This window comes from Falco cherrug, chromosome 8, assembly GCF_023634085.1.
Source record: "Falco cherrug isolate bFalChe1 chromosome 8, bFalChe1.pri, whole genome shotgun sequence".
In the NCBI taxonomy this organism is placed as follows: domain Eukaryota; kingdom Metazoa; phylum Chordata; class Aves; order Falconiformes; family Falconidae; genus Falco; species Falco cherrug.
The window spans coordinates 2,073,430-2,092,957 of NC_073704.1; the positions used below are offsets into that span (position 1 = coordinate 2,073,430).

The 19,528-nt window shown below is 39.7% G+C and overlaps 1 protein-coding gene across 1 annotated transcript in view; it reads left to right on the forward strand.

Annotated features, from left to right (window-relative positions):
- HECW2 (HECT, C2 and WW domain containing E3 ubiquitin protein ligase 2) overlaps positions 1-19,528 on the forward strand; it is a 176,318-nt gene that overhangs the window by 38,719 nt on the left and 118,071 nt on the right. Inside the window, exon 2 of the mRNA XM_055719209.1 lies at positions 15,708-16,048. Within this exon, the coding sequence (XP_055575184.1) occupies positions 15,757-16,048 (292 nt within the window). The 5' untranslated portion in view covers positions 15,708-15,756. The remainder of the gene's footprint in view (positions 1-15,707; positions 16,049-19,528) is intronic.

Here is a 19,528-nt window from a genome sequence, read left to right on the forward strand (position 1 = left end):
TTTTATTTTCCTATGTTAAACCAAAGGATTTCATACTATTCTTTGGCCATAAAGAGGCAGGAGATTTGCTCAGACAATATTGAACAGGAATAAGCCGCTCCCTCCCCCACGGTACAGTCCCCGTTGGGACCTGGCTGATGGAAATCTCTGGGATGAAGCTGACTGTACCATCCTCTGGGGCCAGGTTCTGCCCGAGACCTGCAGAACAGTGCCCAGCAAGGAAGTCCCTGCTTCCTCCGTTGTCACCATGCTGTAACTGTTACCATCGCTATCCAAATTACCAGCTGAAGTCAATGTCAATGTCCCTGGTTTTCACAAGTGTATCTAGTTGTATCTTTTCCCGTTCATTTTTATGATGTGAGAAGATACGCAATACTGGAATACTTTTCATAGAAGTAGAGCAATACAACTATTATTTTGTTATGCTGTTCTCGGTTATTGGTGAGAGGGGAGTGCCATATTGAGCATTAAGACTTTTCCCATAAATGGCAAAGTGGAGAATGATTCCATCAGATGTGATACATCTAGATAGAGATTTCGGTATCTGTCACCTTTTGGTAAAGGATGTCAGACTACAAACTTTACCTTGAATGTGTAGTTGGATGCCTTTCCTGCTGTTGTGGCCATCCCTGCAAGGTAGTGTCTAGAGGGTGGGAATTTTTGTTTCGTGCAAGGGTAATTGTATAGTTAAAACTTGGTGTTTGCAGGGTGCACAGAGACAGAGACGTGGCTGCGCTCAGAGAAGCTGGAGTGTTAAGTCTGAACTGTGGTGGAAGTAGGTCGGATCACACTGCAGTAGGCCCTGTTTGAGGCACTCGGAAGGGCGTAAGGGAGGTGGTGGGAGAGTTATGAAAGGATCTCGTCCTGCCATTGCAGAGAAATCAGATATTGAGAGACAACATACTCTGGATGAGGACAGAAAAAAAGAGCAATAGATGGGCCTGATACACCAGATGAAAAAAACTAAAATTTGCTATTAAACAAAAAAACAAGCACTCCCAAAAAAAGTCGTGTGTGTCGTCCCCCCCCCGCCACTCAACCCTGTATCCTGGATGCCCAGGGGATGGATATTTGAAGCCCCCAATGCACCTGTGAATAGTCAGGGCACCAAAATAAGGAAAGATGTCAATGTTGTGGGTCTTTTTTTTTTCTTCTTTTTTTCTGATTCTGTGTATTTCTGCAGCTGTGGTGAAAGAGCAGTTGTTTCTGAAACATCTGAAAAAAATTTGTCTTTATGATCATTACGACTATAATGTGTCATAGGAAAAATAAACATAAAATCTTGAGTGTTTACTAGGATGAGTCTGGGGGAGAGGGGAAAGAATGTTTTGCCATTATTATTCTGAGGTTCCAGTAAGTCATGTGAATTTCACTCTGAATTAGTAGTTGTAAGTAGCTGTACATCTGTGAAAAGCTCAGATTCTAAATTGTCTTCACAAAGAGTAAGCCGAGGACCTTCCAGTGAAAATCACTGTCATGTTATTGCACCTTTCTTACTGTACCCCAGAAAAAAGGTGAAAATGGTAATAAGTAATATAAATATTTTTGTTTTAATAAACTATGATTCAAAACTCTATATATATCCATAAAAAGCTGAAAGTTACCTCTGCTGTAAGGTGTTTTGGTTATGTTATTTTTTTTAATTAGGAATGTATCTGATACAGATTAAATTGCTTTTGTTGATACACATTGAGAAATGGAGAAAGTTAAAATTAAACCAGAATGATTTTTAAAAATACAGATTTCAGAGTAATTTAAGATGATACTAGGATGCAGTATGCTATGATTACTTTGGTTTTGTTTCCTATTGTCACACAGCATTAGCAAATCCTTACTCAGTGTGCATGCTTTGATTTAAATACACCAAGGTCACTTCAAAAACATGAGTACACGAAACAAAATGTCTTAAAAAAAAAAATCCCTAGCATAAATAAGTGTAGGAAATTTAGGCCTCCAGATGAGATTGTCTTAACTTCTGTGTATATATTTGGTGGTATGTGTGCTAGGATTTCTTGGCTGTATTTATAAACACTGATTTCAATCTTCTTCCGTTTCCTGGTGCTGTAGCACCTACGCCCTGGGGTGGATTTATATAGAATTGTGCTGTGTTCCTGAGTGTGCACACCCTCAGCCAGAATTAACACAGTCTTTATTAAAATCTTCTGTTCATTGATTTCTCTAACATGACTTGATGTTAGAAATGAATGTTAAAACACAAAATTTGAATTTGTTGCATTTGGCTTAATTTGAGATTTCTTTCCTTGGTGGCATGATGAAGGAATGAGGAGGATTTGTGTATTCTTAAAAATGAAATATTGAGCAAACAATAAATATTTAAATCATTACCTCAGTTTTATTTAAGTCCAGTCATTGCATCTGCTGCTGTTCATTATCTGATGCAGGAGTCGTCTTTCAAATAGATTCTAAGCACACAATTTGGGGATGGGGACTTGGCTGCTGAGACATGTGCCTGTTGGTAGATGGGTGAGCAGGCTATGAAAACCCACACGGTTTGCTGCAGATTCCCTCAAACCTTATGGGAGAGGGTGGAGGTCTTCAGAATCCTTTATGCTTGGATTCCAGAAGGGTGGTGGTTTTGTGGTTTGGTTTTTTTTGTTGTTTGTTTGTTGGTTTATTTTGTGTGTGTGTGCAATGATGAATTAGGGATAATGACAGCATAAAAATGTGCAGTGAGAGTCCTTTTAGCGATGGCCCATTTCTTTGCAGGATGAAGATGAATGAAAATTGTACAGCCTGGAGAAATCGGGTGATACATGTCTCTATTTTTAGCTCTACTTTTAAAAAACTCATGCATATTTAATACTAAAAGTATTAATTCATAATAGGCCTCATCTTTATATAGCCCACTTTATATTGTTGTCTTTTCATTAATTGTTCTTTTAGATTCTGAAGGATTTCTGCTTCATTTACTGCAGAAGCTGAGGAAAGCAGCAAATGGCAGCAATAATCCTGAAAAAAAAATAATTACAGCATGTGATCACTGAACTAAATAATTAATTGTAATTGTAATGTGTACTCAAAAGGCGAGGAAGCATGGGTGGTGATAGCCTTGATATCTCTAACTCCCTAGTGGTCTGCATTCTGGCTCCAACAGTTTTCTTACAACGAGAACAGAGACAAATTTGTATTGGGTTACTCTTGCAGGTGATGGTGGTGTGAGTTACTGCAGGAGTGTAATTTTTGTCATAGTGGAGTTCCTTAGGTCTCTTAACTATTTTTCTCTTCTCTCGAGTGTGATTGTGGATGGTAAACTGTAAATCAGTAAACTGCTAAATAGGGAAAACTTGCCCTGTTTGTTTCCCTTTTCCCTTTTAGTTCTCTGTCTGAGATGCAGTGTGTGTCTGTGCTTTGAGCCTGTTCCCTGAAGTAGGCTGTGTTTTCCTAGAGCTGTGGTCCTCACCTCTGGCAGCTTCAGTGGTTGCGCTGCAGCTGTGTAGCATTAAGCAGACAGGGACTTTGTATGGCATGGAGCATGACTAAGTGTCCTACTGATGTTCTTGCTACACCATAATAAATTAAGGCATCTTCTGTTAATAATTTTTTGATATAAATTAATTCATCTGACTCACACAGCTGTGGAAGTGCATTTTTCCAGAAGAGAGTAGGTAGATACCACTCTTAACTACTTTTTACTAAGATGAAGTACTCTGTTTCTTGAATTATCCAGCTAAAATGATTTTTTAAAATTAAGTAGTGTTTTCAAAAAAATAGTAAAGCAGTTGGCCGTAAGAATTCTGTCATAGTGTTCAAGCATGAAATTCTGAGCTAAAATACATTTATGGGGAAAATCTGAAGTAGGATATGAAATTGCCGTTTGCATTTCTTTAAAACAAATTGTTAGACTTCAGAATGTGTGTATGTTATTGTTTTCTGGTTCATAAAAGACAACCAACAGAACTGGTTTGTTTTAGAGCCAAAGTGTTGAGTATTAAAAGTGATGTATCCTGCAAGTACAGAGGGCAGTACCATCAGCACCTTGGTATACAGCTCTAATGACTTTCTCCTTGGATTTATTGACACTGAAGATCAGCATCCACCTGTAATACAGACAAACAGTACAGACAGAATGCAGACAAATAGCTGTGTTTTTTCTTATCCTGGGCTCCTTTTTGCAGGTTGTAAGGAAGCAGTTCAAAAGAGTGTAGACAGAGTACGTTTTCTGGAGGAGGAAATCTTTAGAGCTTTCCATCTCTGTAGTTTCTGCGAAGATTACATTCATACCTATTTGATTCTCTGCAATATTTGTGGCTTAACATATGGAACATAATCGGCACTACACTTAAGCAGTGTAGTAGTTACTGTGGTCATGCTCTTAAGTTCTGCCCCAAAAAAGTGTATATGAGTATGGGGCTTAATTTTTACCTTTTAGCTATAAGTCCTTTTGCGTTTTGAAGTCTTACGAAGACAGGGAATTGAAGAAAAGCTGATTAAAAGAAATTTCTAGTGAATCTAGGAATACAGTTACGCAAAATACTGTCATATTGAAATGTTTTTGCTAACGGCACCTACTGCTTAAGGACATACCTGGCACATCAGCAAGCGAAAGGCATTCATTGCCTTTGGGCTGGCTTGACTCACAGTTCTTCCACTGCTCCTGCTGGTTTCAGGGACGTCTTTGGGGGCTGATTGCTTAGTATATTATCGGGCAAAAACCTCAGTTAAACTGTAGGCAAGCAGAAATGTTCTGAGGTTTTATTTCAGCCTGTCTCCTCAAATCTTTATGGAAACGCAGTCTTTTTCAGGGGGAGGTTATAACTGCTAAAATGTTCCTAACTGAACTACTGGAAGGGTAGAAGGGGCAGGGGGACAGAAATTTGAACATATACTGGTGGACAGTTAAAGTCACTAGCAAAATTTGTCAGTTTTTAGAAGTAATTGTTTCCTGTTTTGCTGATCTACTGATTGTTTTAAATTTTACTTTGTTCTTTAAGGAGACAAGCTGAGTCTTTTTTCTCCTTTTTTCTTTTTTCTTTTCAAGACATCACCACCCCTACTTCCCAGTCAGTTTTACCAAGCTAGAACTTTTGAAAAATGGGGAAACAGGGAAATTACTTATCTATAGAGTGGTGGGCACTTTTTTTTAATTCTGCTTTTAGCCTCCTAGCATGTTTCAGTTATGGAATTCCTGAATTTGAAGTTGGCTTATATATGTTTTACACAAAGAAATACTGTTTTTCAAATGGATGGTATCCCCTTTGTGAAAAAAGTTTCTAAGTACCGTCATGAATTGAAGAGGTATGCTGCTTTGAGAGGAACAGAGCATTCCTGTGTTTCCTGGTAATGTGGGAATCTCTCAGTGTGAGAGGTGTACCGTTTCTGTGATGGTTTCATACCATTACAGTGAGTGAAATCAATTTTACGTGGTAGAAAACTGAGCTTGTACAGGCTTGATAATGGGAACGATTGTACTGGATTTGGACTTGGATGGGGGAACAATGAACGTTGATTCATATTCATTGTATATTCCAGGGATTTCCATCAGTATATAATGGATTTCCAGTTTAAAATTGAATTTAAATAAATTTTTATAATTGCTTATCGTATAGTATATATATTAGCTTTTAATAACTGCCAAATAAATACTTAAATCAGGCTCTGTCGAGTATCACTAAGATAAATCTGTCATTTATGGATGTGGCACTCATTGAATAGTATCTACATTGATATGGATTGCAGAGACTGGGAATGAAACTGCAGAACTACTCTGATAGTAAGCAGAAAATAATTGTACTGCTGCTTCTGTCAAGTGCGTTATTTTATAAATGGCTTTTTGAATTGTGGCTTTTTTGGCCTGGCAGTTTTCCTTTCTGTTTTTTTTCAGAAGAATACATCTTGTCTTTGCTGTTTGTCAGGCTTTTGGGGATTGTACTCTTTTTTTTTTTTCCTGGTTATGTGTTTGCTTACTTTCCTGGACAGACAAATGTGAAATTGTTATTTTCTGTAAAAGTTCTGTGTTTTGGTCTTTACTGTCCCTTGTTGTGAAAAAAACCCGACTTGATGTGTAATTGGGGAACCCTGGGTTGGTGATGCTGCTATCCTAGAAGTTCTAAAGATACAAAGGAGTTTTGTTCAAGAGAGTTAAATCGGCTACCTGTTTTTCTTGTCATTAGTGTGTTCTTGCAGGCTTTCACGTATGTAAGTGTGAGCATATATTACAACTGAACGTGCATTTTCCCATCCTGTGACGAAGTAGCTTCTTGCAGAGGTTGTATTCTGTCTTTCTAGTATAGACATTTGAAGAGGACTGTATTTTAGATCGATTGTGTGACCTGGCTAAACTGAGAGCAACTGCCTCAGTACTTCAAGGGAAGTTCTTCAGGACAACCAACCAACAGCAACTAGCAGCAGGCACATCAGTCACGGACACTGAAGATCAAACCTCTGGCAGTGGGGATTCTGGTTTTAAAATTGCATCTAGAGTAATATGGTATCGTGAATTAGCCAAGGCCATATTTTTATGATAAGCTGGGTTTAATGACTACATGTCTGTACCTCCAGGCTCTGCCTCGTTTGTGAACACAGCGTTTTGAGGGGTGGTGCTACAGGTAAGTTTACTGAAATAAATGAACTTTGTTAAAGCAGTTGCTGCTCCAGGAGGAGGTTGAGGGGCTTGCAATACATACGGAGCACAGCCTCTTGGCTATGAAGTTGTGCTAAAATTTCCAGTCAGGTTTTGTCTCTTCATGTGAATAGTCTAGAGCAGAGGTCCTCAAACTACGGCCCGCGGGCTGGATACGGCCCCCCAGGGTCCTCAGTCTGCCCCCTGGTATTTACAGACCCCCCTGCCGCCCCCCCCCCCCCCCCCCCCCCCCGGGGGTTGGGGGGGAAACCAAGCAGCCGCAGATGACTGCCTGCCACTGCATCCGCGCCGGCCCCCTGGTTAAAAAGTTTGAGGACCCCTGGTCTAGAGGTGTATCTGATACATTTAACTTAAATTTATACGCAGTTCTTATGTTACTACTTCTGGTGAAAGATGGGAATGAGTTTTAGGAGTTTTAGGCCATGGACATCTTGTACATCTCCAGAGCAATGCTAAGATACATCTACACGCCAGCTGGACCTTGCAGCCTGGCAGTTGCAGCAGAAGGGATTGTATGAACCCTCCTTCAGTGCAAATTCAGACAGGTTGTACAAGCTTTTGGTGCTGAACACGGCAGGTCGCCTGGCTGAAATGTTTTAGGGCTTGCTTACTCCAGCTTAGCTGTGGGTATAGCATTGCTGGGAGACAAGACACTGGTCTGCGCTGACGGGTATGTACACTGGATATGTATTTATGACCCTTTACTCTTTTGACCAGTGGCCAGGTCTTCCATGTATCAGATAGCTCCATGCTGGTGCTTTTGCGTGAGAATTAATATAAATTGTACTGAAAGCACAGCTGTGCCTGATGGGCTACAAAAATAACATAGAACCCTTCAGAGTGCTGGTCTTCATAATAGGTTTGAGCAGGAACTTCTGCCTGATGTAAGAGAGTCACAGTTGATGGGACAGAAGATGTAAGCCTTGCTCAAGCAGCTGAAGGTAATATGAGAGATGTTTGTTTCTAGCTAGTTAGATACAAAAGTGTATAGGACTGACTTTACAAAAGGACTGTACAAAATACATTGAAAGGGTCTAAAATAGATGTTCTGCTGCACTCTGAATGAGCTATTCTCTGGCCAAATAATGGGTTGCACAGACTGTTTTTTAAAAATATATATTTATGCTGAACTGTATGCTTTTTGCCTTAGGGAAGATTTTCAGCCAGTCTAAATTATATGGTGATTTTGTAATCTGAGCTGATGTTTAACATCTGAGCTGAATCACCAGATTTGAGTCCACAGGAGATGAGAATATTCATGGGCACTTTCTTTTTTTTTTTACCCTCCTTATCCTGTATGGCAACACAGTCATTTTTAGCTTTACCTTAAAACATCTGAAAACAGTTTCCAGAAATAAATTCTGGTGCCAGTTGTGATTTCCCAGCAATGAGTTCAGAGGATGAGGTAGCATGCCAAAGGCAGAGTATTCTCTGCACAGTTTACTTTTTTTCTTGTTTTGCTGGTGGTTTGGGCATGGCTCAGAGCAGGGCAACAAAGGAGAAGGGCATCTAGACAAAATTCTGTCCTCTTTTGCTCTGTCTCGGGTTACTCCAACTTTCTGCACAGATCAAGAGAGGGAGCGATTTTGGTACTCTGGTTTGCTCTTTGGAGGAGTCTCTGACTATTCAAGGAGGAGGCCAGCTACCTTGCACAGCTGCCTGCCCAGTGTAGGACGTTTCTATAAGGAGAGGATTTACAAAATGCTTTATCTTTCATGATGCTTCAGTTGACTTTCTCGGAAATCTTCTTGATTAAAAAGGAAATCTGGTTAAACAATTCTGTGCATGTAAGTTTGTTTCTGGAAACTAGCAAGTTTATTAAATTCTTTCATCATCATTGCTTCAGTCTAAACTGCTTTTAAGAGCATCCAGTAATTGTCCTATTACAAAAGTCTAGGGGGCTTTGTTAAAGGAGAAAGTAGGCAGATCAGCAGAAAAATAAAGTGTTTCTGAATTCAACTTGTTTCTTTGCACTTCTGGGTAGAACAATTTATATATCAAGACAGTTACTATTCAATTAACTTGAATTAAAGTACATTTGATTTTTACTCCATTTAGAAAGAAACTAAAGAACATTTAAGTACTTAGATATAGTTTAAGTCCTGCGTCAGTTATGATGGTAGTTTTCTATCACGTCAAATATCTTCTCAAGAGCAACCCTAATGAAAGAAATATACAGAACTGGCTATTCAGGGAAAAGCAGTGAATACAAATTTGCTGTCAAATGTGCAGATTAGAAGAACTGTGAGAAAAAGAGACATCTTCCTCTTTTAATCTCTCTGAGATATCCTCAATATCTTTGTAATTAAAAAGAAAAATGGTGTCAGACATGTAATGATGTGGTTTTCCAAGTTCGACATCTCTTCGTTGCTTTTAATTCAATCATGAATTCCCTAGGTTTAGAATAGTCGCTTTTTTCCTCTAATATACCATCACGGGACTTGTTTATATCATTTACTTACATGATTTATTATTTACAACATGCAGACCCAATGAGCACTAAGGCACTCTAGGTAGCAATATTGAACAGTTATGATTATGTTTTAGCTCTCAGCAGTTTTCTGCCCGATGCTGATGCTCAGAACTGTGCAGTTACATAGTATAATGGTTGTTATATTTTTGAAGTACTGAACTTTGTGATCTACTAGAAAAATAGTAGATTTATACTACATGATACAAGTTGATTAATTCTTATGCTAAATCATCCTAAAGACTTAGGATAGCCATGGTCATGTAAGTGAAGAGGCCTTATTACCCTCTGCTTGGTAGACAGTGGAGAAAACGGAGATCCCAAACAGCTGATTTTTCTGGCTCTTGAATACTGTGACAGCTTTTATGTTCAGCTTTATCTGGGTGGCTGAATAGGAAGCATCCAAATGTGTTAGCTTAATTCGAATCTGATAAAAAGTTAGTTAACGTAGAAAAATCCTAATAATCAGATGGTAAAATACCTTCGGAGAGAAATCCCATTATGTCAGTTGCAGGAAACGTGATGAGTAGAAATTGTTGGAAATCTTCCAGGAGGAATAATAAGAAAAGGATGTCTGGGCAAAAAGATGGAGCTTTTCTTTTATTTCTGCTGGTACAGGAAAGGATGCTTCATGTCAGCTTTATCTGATTTTATTTTTATCTTTTATTGACAAAATCTGTGTCTCCAGATAGCTGTAGAAATACTGGAGTGTAGTCCTGGAAGGAAAGTTAAAGAAATATCGGGTTCATCTCTTTGTCCTGGGCAGAATCACTGATGAACTTGCCAAGTAGCTGAATTTTACTGGGAGAGCCCCCTCTGTCCTGCTGGCAGAAGTAGTATGCAGCAGCTGTAAAGGAGCTTGAAAGCTCTTTAGTACTGAGATAAGTGCAGACTTGTTAGGCATAGGAGTTAACCGTACGATTAACCACCACCCAGCTTCTTAGGTTTTGCAGCTGACAGTGAATTCTGACTTCTGCTTTTGCCAGAGTTTCTGGCAAGTTTGAAGCCAGTGTATGGCTAGCTGCAAATGAACTGTAGTCATACCTTATCCTAGAAAATTCACAGAAAGTTCTGTGGGGAGAAAAACCGCCAAATTCTGAATTTGTGCAAGAAAAATTTTGGTTTCTCATCCACGTAAAGCCCAGAGCTGGTCAGTTTGAGCCTTTTACTGTAGCATATGTCAATCTTTGTACTGCATGCAAGCAGCATTTGGGAGTGATACTGAGCGTCATCTGAATGTGACCAAAGAGCAACAGAACTGGTGAACAGTCTAGAGCAAGCACAAATCCTGTGAGGAGCGCCTGAGGGAGCTGGGGGGTTCAGCCGGGAGAGGAGGAGGCTCAGGGGGGACCTTCTCGCTCTCTACAGCTGCCTTGACAGGAGGCTGTAGCCAGGTGGGTGTCGGTCTCTTCTCCCAAGTAACAAGCGATAGGACAAGAGGAGGCGGCCTCAGGTTGCGCCAGGCGAGGTTTAGATTGGATATTGGGAAACATTGCCTTCACTGGAAGGGTGGTCAAGCACTGGAACAGGCTGCCCAGGGAGGTGGTGGAGTCGCCATCCCTGGAGGCACTTAAAAGACACGTAGATGTGGTACTTGGGGACATGGTTGAGTGGTAGGCTGGGCAGTGCTGGGGTAACGCTTGGATTCAATGATCTTCAAGGTCTTTTTCACTGTAAATGATTCTATGAACGGAGGGGAAATTTGGGAGCCGGTTGGGCTGGACCGTTCTTCCTGCCCATCTGATGTACAGCGAGAGTGGTGCTCAGGTGCAGAGTGGTCCCTGAGGGCTCTCCCTGCCGAGCCTTGGCCGGAGGCTGCCAGGCTGCCCACCTCCTCGCCTCGCTTCTCTTGCGGGTGACGTGATGTTGCAGTGCGGAGACGTGGAGCCAGTTCCCCAGTGAAATGTGTTAATTGTTGCTTCCCCAGCAGCAGGCTCAGCCACCCACTTAGGGCACTAATCCTGCCTGGTGGCTGACCTGTCGTGCTCTCAGGGCCAGCCCTGTGGAGTTGGTTTGCAGCAAATGTTATGGGAAGAGGCTGTTAACAAGACCTGTAAGCCGTGTAAAAGATCACTACGTAAACAAGAAATGAGTCACTGTTATGAGTAACATAAACAGGGCAGTGTGTGAACTCTGGTTTGTTTTGCATGGTGGGGTGGGATTGTTTTGATTATTCCTGTGCTGGAACTCCCAGACTTTCATATATTTTTCACACGTGTATGTACATCCAGTACGTTAGTGTGTTTTTCAGACTATTGAATGTTTGGCTGCATGTCAGAAATGGTTTGACATTTTTCAATCTCCTTTAGTGAAGAAGGTTGGGCAAGCGGATTTTTCCTGTCTGTGTTTTGTATATCAAGTGGAACTTTTTCTGAATTCTGGTCCCTCTATGATGAGTAATTGAGGAGTATATTTAGACAGAAATAATCCTGAACTTGTGCCGCTTAGAGATTGCAAGGAAATCAGTCCTATTTCTCTCAAAGCTTCTTGTCAAGTACCGAAGAAAATGCTGTGATACAGAAAAGCAACTCTGGTACAGGTTTCACTTTTCAACTGAAGCACTTTGCTAAAGCTAGTATCTGCTAATTTCTCAAATGCCTATGTTTTCCCTGTGCTTTTGATTCAGTTTCCATATTTCAGATAGCCTTCATGAAACAATATGCCTCGCCAGCTTGGTTGGATACTTGGTGAAATTGCTGCTGTGATCACATTAAGCCTGATCAGCCAAACCGTGGCAGGGCAGGTGCATGCAGCTAATTGCAGGCTTTGTCTTTACAGCATAGTCTGGATGCAAATGCTGTTTCAGTGCTATTTAGCAGGAATTGAAGGTGGGAGGATAATTCTTATTTTCAGTCTCTGGTAGGATGTATGTGTTAGTGTACTGCTAGTTATGTTATTCGTGACAGACATCAGGAATTGTTAACCAAGTGTCAGATAAGCAATTCTTTTTGTAGGCAGGAAGACACTGTGTGAAGCTTTCATCCCATCTTCAGACTGCATATAAGTAAAGTAGTCGCTCTTTTTTGTCTTCCATCGCTCTTTACGGTTTGGGTTTTATGGCAGTCACCTTTTCCCCTCTTACAACAAGAGTATCCTATTTCTCTCTTTAAAGATCTCCTTAATTACCCTCACAGCTTACTGTGAGATGCTATGTAGCAGGGTGCTGTCTGACATTAGGGCCTTCGCAACCTATTTCTCAGAATTTAGAAAATATTCTAAAAACTTACGAGTCCCAGGTTTTTGGAGGCATTTTTTCCATAATAGGACTTAATTTACTTGCGAGTTTAACATGTTTGTTGCAAATTGATTTAGATTGCTTTATATGATTTGTTGGGATCGTAGTTGACATCATGACCTCAAGACACTTGAATTCATGAGTAGGATCAGAGAAGTTACCCAGCATTTAGATTTGTGGTTTACTTTACTTTCCAAACTGCAACGATGGCCGTGATTCACCAGAGTGGTAACAATTAGGAGTTAAGAGAATGGACTGTGGCAAAGGAGCTAGTGTTTTTCTCAGGCTGTTCTCATCTCTCAAACAGTGGGATGGTCCTAGCTAGGACAAGTTAGTTCTCATGTGTCCTTAAACATGGATGAGTTTGTCCATCTGCCACATACAAATTTTCAATATGTTCCAACAAATGCCCGTGCTGCCCCAGGTGCACTGTACTGCTCTGCAACTGAGGGAAATTTTTTCATCCATCCTATTAAAATTTTGTCTTTAACTTGTAATCCTCCTGCATGACCCTTAGTTTGCAGTGATTTTACAGCCATAAACCCACTGTATACAGTAGTTCAAAATTGCATACATCTCTAGTTGTGGGACAGAAGAAAACTACGTGACTGACAGCATTAATTAATGAATCTCACCACATCTCCTGGTGCAGAGGGACTCTCACTGTGACATTTAAGACCTAACTGTTAGCATGTGCTGTTGCCTAGATCACAAATAAAAAAGAAGAGGGACAAAATAAAAAGGGTGGGGAGCTGATCCCTGTGTGTTTCGCGGCCATGTGGGGAAGTTGGTAGCTATTTCTTACTTACCCTTCTGGTCTCAAAGTCATCTAGGATTTTCAGATCTAGCAAACAATACCCAGCATAAAGAAACAAGGTAGCTAACTTCCCTGGCTCTAATTTAAGAAGGCCTTTTATCCTGAAGTTTCCTTTTCATCACTGACACTGGTGTCAGAGACAGGGTGCGCAGGAGTTAGTGAATGCTGCTGACGTCTAGCATCAAAAATAAAATGCATTTTGTATTTAGCCAAAACATTGTTCATGTCAGGAAAGACTGTGTTGCATACTTCTTGATGTAATTATGGTAATCTCCATGTCACTTCTATATATGCAGAACTACTGAACTGAATTTTTGTTTCTTTCCTTTTCTGCAATATTTGATGCTGAGCCATGTACAGTGTGTGATGAATTGCATACAACTGAGTTGAATTTTATTTTTGCCCTTTATTAGTTATTAATATTTCAAAACCTTTCCAATTTATGAAAAGCTGAAAAACAGCAGAAGAATTTGTGATATACTGGAAGGGTGCATAGACTGAAATGTTATTAAAAAGAAAATTGAAGATAAACGATAGGAAATAGAAGTGAAAGTAAGAAGCAGTTTTTGAAGGTTCATCATGTGGGTGAAGAGGAATTAACAGGAAAAGAAAACCCTCAAAATAGGAAAATGCCCTTTTTAAAAAAAAACACAAACCAACAAGTATTTCTTAAACACAATCTTGGGACCTCCAAGAACTCTCCTTGATTTTCTTTTTAACAATTAAGTGTCTTTTGACCTTTTGAGGCTGTGTCTTTTGACCTTTAAAGGCTGAGATTTCTGTTTAATAAACTGGTCATCAGACACTTGATTGATAGCGGTAGTGTACCGTAGGTCTAATTACAGTACTATGGAAGTGGCCATACCCACAACCAGTCCATTCACTTCTTATGGGTTCTGCCTAATTCTGTGTTACAGGCTTCCTTGCTGGAAACAAGGAACACTTTAGCAGGTGATGCTCAGCACTGCCTGACAGTGCTTGTGTTATCTTAAGAGAATAAATATATCTGTGTATGATAGCTGCAGTCTTTGACAGCAAGAAGAAAGCCTGAGAATAATATACAGGTGCCTTTATTTGTTTTTATATATGTGTACATGCACACATTTTTCTTATGTGTGGTTATTTGTATGTATAAAAATAAGGTAATCTTTCCTGCAGTATACATACCTCACAGGTACTATACTGGGATAATTGCTGTTGTCACTGGTTAAGCTGCAGTCTGGTCAGAAACGTTGAAATATGATTTTCAAATTGTATGAAGAGTGAAAGGACACAATTTCTTCGCAATGAGCTCTGGAGTTACTCCTGGGCAGAACAACAGCTTTGGTTTGGGTTACTTTGCAGGAAATACAGGGGTTTTATTCCAGGTGAGTATCTTACTGAAGACCACTTCCACAATTTTGACTGAAAAACACATTACCATGAAATTCTGTTTCTTCTTGAAGGCAGATGGTTCTGCCAGATGAGGACTGTTTTATTTCCTCTGTAAAATTAAGAAACAATGACTTGATATAAACTACAGCTTTTGAAAAAGGCAGACAGCTTTGGTCAAAGTCACGTGGCTTAGATAAGGAAGTTTTCACACTCCTCCTATGGCAAGAGTGTTCCCCATTGCCGATTCTATCTTCCTATAAGCTGTTCCCTCTGTTTCAATATTTTGCTATTCTTGTCTTTCCTTTCTGATGATTTATCTCAAGTTGTGAGTAATGTGAGGGCTTATTTTCAAATGGTGACACTTTTAGTGCTGTGCATAATGAGATGCAAGTTCTGTTTCTGAAGGTATGGCGTGATGATGTTGACGTGACCATTTCAGTGAAGGTCACCTAGTGTCTCCTCAGGGCTAGAGGAAGGCTGTTGAATTTATAAGGCCTCTGTTTTCTGATGTATGGAAAAGAACAACAAAATCTGACTGCACAGATAAACTGACATGGGCTAACTGAATATAGATCCGTAGTCTGAAGTACCCCAGTCAATGGTCCGATGTATTTTTGTATGGTATAGAGGATCTCAGAAGCTATGCTATGTACCTTAAAAAATAAAATTCTTACAAAATTATTTTACAGTAGCATAAATCTGTGATACCGTATTTCTACTGAAATATGTCCAACCTTATTAATATCTTCAACACTTTACCAATTCTGAACACAACAGTGCATGGAGAGTATTGTTGCAGACTAACATATGTAAGTGAAAGTAGATCATGTGCTGCTCTGATTTCTTTGGTGGAAGACGAATTCATTATCTCTTTGCTCTTTAGGCTACGGCCAGACTTAAATTAGCTTTGTTACTGTCACTGTTCTTGCTTGATAGGTGGTCTTGGATATTTTGCTTTTTGTCGCTTTCTCGCTTAGAAATTTTGTTTCGTGGTGTGTCGTTAAACTGAATTTTGTGGCAAGTGATTAGTACTTTTTTTTATGTATGTGTACAAACACTGAGGAGGCTGCAGTAGTAGGGCAACAAAGTAAAATACTAGACTCTGTCCCTTTTAGGCTTCTGGAGGAACGTTGTTGCGCTAGTGCCAGTCCATTTGACTGAGTAACCTGCTGTCTCACTTTAACACTTTTTTTTTTCTTCTTCGTGATAGATCTCTGAACAACAACTTTTTCACGTAAATTGACAAAGGTGGAGAAGAGATGGCCAGTTCAGCCCGAGAACACCTGCTTTTTGTGCGACGTCGCAACCCCCAGCTGCGGTATACTCTGAGCCCAGAGAATCTGCATAGTTTGGCATCTCAGGGCACCATGGCTGAGAACATGAACTTGCAGCGTGCCAACAGTGACACTGATTTAGTGACCTCGGATAGCAGGTCAAGTTTGACAGCCAGTATGTACGAATACACCTTGGGGCAATCTCAGAACCTCATAATTTTCTGGGATATTAAGGAAGAAGTAGACCCAACTGACTGGATAGGACTTTATCACATAGGTAAGTCAGAACCATGTTGTAATACTTCTGTGTGTTTCTTGCTATTTTGCCACTTCGTATTTAATTTCTTGATGCGTGTTGTGGCACACTGCATAATTAATTTGAAGATAAAGTTGAGGTAAGACTGCAGAAAATTATCTTGGGTTTCTCTTTGCTTTTCTTAGTGCAGTGAACTATGTAAAAACATGATTCTGATTAATGTAGATCTGATTCCACAGTAACCTGCTAGAAGATGAAATGCATTCTTCTTAAACAAGCGTGCATACAATTTCTTGTTTTCACCTTTCCTCTGGTGGCTGCCTTACAGACTGGAAAATTTGGAGTACTGTATTCTTCCTATAAGGAACAGCCAAATTTATGCCTCCTTGGGCCTAAACACCCCCCCACCCACCCCCACCCCCATCACGCTACTGTGTAATAACAGAGTGTTTGAGTTTGAGTACGTTTGGTTTCTTGTTTTCTTGTTAAATGATGAAAGGTCCAGGAACTCATTCACATTGAGCTTTTCTTTCCACTGCCACTTAAAATCTGTGAGTGCTGGTGAGAGTTTTGTTACTGATTTAAAATAGATCTGAGCAGAGTCTTGGCTTAAAGGCTTGTGGTTTCATCATTCTCAATGATCTGCATGCTCAGTGAATTGCACATTTTTTTACAACAGAGAGGTAAGGATATATTCAGCCTGATAGGCGTGCTTGTCTATCTTAATTTAGGCCTTTTGATACGCTCTTTCAAGTATCTAGCATGTTTTAAGAATAAAGATTAAAAAAATTCTAAGAGTATGATCTAAAAACTTTTTTTGCATAACTCTTACAGACATAGCTAAGGTAAGTTAAACTGCACAGGGTATAATCCAGGATTTTCAGTCCTTGGTAATAATTGCTGTGAAGTACGTCCAGTTGCCACTTACTACTTTGAAAGCTGAGGACGTTCACTTCTTATTTTTTTCTGGAGAGGGATATTTGTGGGTGAGTATATTTAAAAATAAAAGTCCCATTCTGAAACACCTTATTAATATTCAATGTAGTTGCTTGAGGTTATCCATCCTGCTCGCTCTTTAAAACGAAAACCATTTCACTTGACAGAGTTGCCCACCTCTGACACTGCCTCCGGAAGGTGGCAGAAATTGTGTGTGCTCACTAACACAAGATGGTACTGGGGCTGTGCCAGCCTGCTGCTATACCTCCAGTGTTCCCCCACGTCTTCTAGTAAAGCATCATTTTTCAAGGAGCTAGGAACAGAAAAAGGCAAATATTTTTCTCTTACTTAAAAAAGCACAGTCCTGTGTTGTTGTTGTGTGTGTTTTTTGGTTTTTTTTTAATGTTTGTTGTACAATTATCTGTCATGAAAACTGGATCAGTGTTTTGAGGGGGCAAAAGTAGTTATTAATTCTGTAAATGAAGAGATGAAATTGTAAACATGAGCATCATTCTGAGCTCAGGTGTAGTACAGAGAGATCTGGCAAAGGTCTGAAGCAATCCAGGTACCTTTTCACTTCCAATTAATTTCACAGAATATATCCATTATGAAAGGAGTTGAAAATGACACACTGGAAGCAATCTTGTCTCTTCATTCATTCATTTATTTATTTAGCATGCTTTCCCTAGTTTTCTGTCATTAGAAACTAGTTTTGTGCTGTTCCAAGTGTGGTTTTACTGCAAGGCTAAAACTGCAGTGGCTTACTAGGAATCCCACCACACTTATTATATCTCTTTATTTTTAAGAGATTTACTACAAACTGCTCTACACGTTCACCTGGGCGTCAGTTGGTCACGACTGTTAGTAATCAGAATCACTGCCTTTACTATTAGGTGGTTTGCAGATGTTTGCTTTACGCTAGGGAGTGGTGGATGGAGCTTGCTCTACTGCAGTACAACTTCAGTGAAATGTTTGCCCTGCTAAATGGTTATGAAAATAGGTGTTAATCTTTTTTAAAATGGGAAAGCCTGAGGGGAGAAACACAGCGTTATCTTACTCTGAAGGACTGATTCTTATATTTTAAGTGCATGTGAATTTTTTCCCAGACTAGACCTCTGTTTTAAAAAATAAAAATAAAAAGGGGGGGAAGTCATAAATGAACGAATACTTTGTAGAAAAGGCTGCATATTTTATTAGACACTAATTGACTGTAATGCCCTTGAGATACTCCTCTGCAGTAACGTTTTGTCTTTTGTTTTTAAATGCACAAAGTTGAACCTAACTGAAAAATTCTACATCGCTAAATTTGTGCTCAGTTTTTCTAGAATTTTGTATTTTAAAGAATGTTTTTGATACACGGATGAGTTTGCTGGCTTTAGTACCATACTCATGTCTTCCTTTGTCTCATCACTGTGTACAGCTGAAACGCGATCTGTTTTCTTGTGGTGGGACTGTTTTGTACAGAGGGATGTCATCTTTTCCAATGTATTCCTAAGGATTACCAGAATAAAAGTATATGTGAGGGATGCAGCATATTCTGTGAAGGCAAACATCCTTTTTCCTGACTATTTCTGGGTTTGTGCTATCTGAACTTCAAAAAGTGTCAGTAGCACTTCTTGAACAGTCTTGTCCATCAAGTTTTCTTGAAGCAGCTTTCTAGTTCCAGGGCCAAGATGTGTGGAGAATGTAGATAACGCATCTATAAAAGCACAGAAAGGTGTCCCAGTGAGACTACATGCAAGGGAAAAATGTTATTTCTGAGTCTTAGCTCTTCTTTAGGTAAATTGGGCAGTGTTGCATGAAACGTGAAATTGGCAAATCTGAAATACAAGTTTATCATTTTGAATTCGGTTTTTAAGCTCTGCCTGGAATGGGCTTCTCATTTTTTTTCTTCAGGACCAGTTTTGAGGATTGTCACTTGAAAGTGACAAGGTGTGATGCAATTTGGAGATGGGGCTTTTTAGTGAGTATTGTACCTGTACTTTGGGGAGTAAAGGTAAATTTTCAGTCTTTCTATCCTAATGGAGAAGGAAGGAAGGGAGGAATTATCTCAATTTTTTTAACTTTTTTTTTTTTAAGAGCTAAACTAGGATTCAGACTAAAAACCTTCTTAATCTTTTTAAGTGGTAGAAGACTATGGAATTTAACAAACACGTGCATCCTGTTAGACCCATGTTTTCCTGTGCAGTACTGACATAGCTTTTGCTCTGTACATGGTTTTTTCCAAGCAATATTTAAGCTATTAGAGTTTTACAGATTTTTTTTTTCCACTAGTTAAAGAGGAATCTGAATCTTCCTATGGCAAGAGTGGTCATGCTCTGGAAGTCCTACAGTGAGTAAGACTGCACAACATACTGAAGCCAGCTGGAATCAAAGAAAAGAAATGGATATTCAGTTTGAAGGGACTGTGAGACATCCCGGTTTTCTTGCTGTTGTGTTATTGTAGCAGCAGAGTACCAAGACTTTCTTGGGCAGTTAGAACCGTGTAAGAAGATGAGCAGGTAGACTCTCCACTGCTCATGGGATGCTGAGGGAACATGAAACGTGATGAGTTTTATGCGTTGC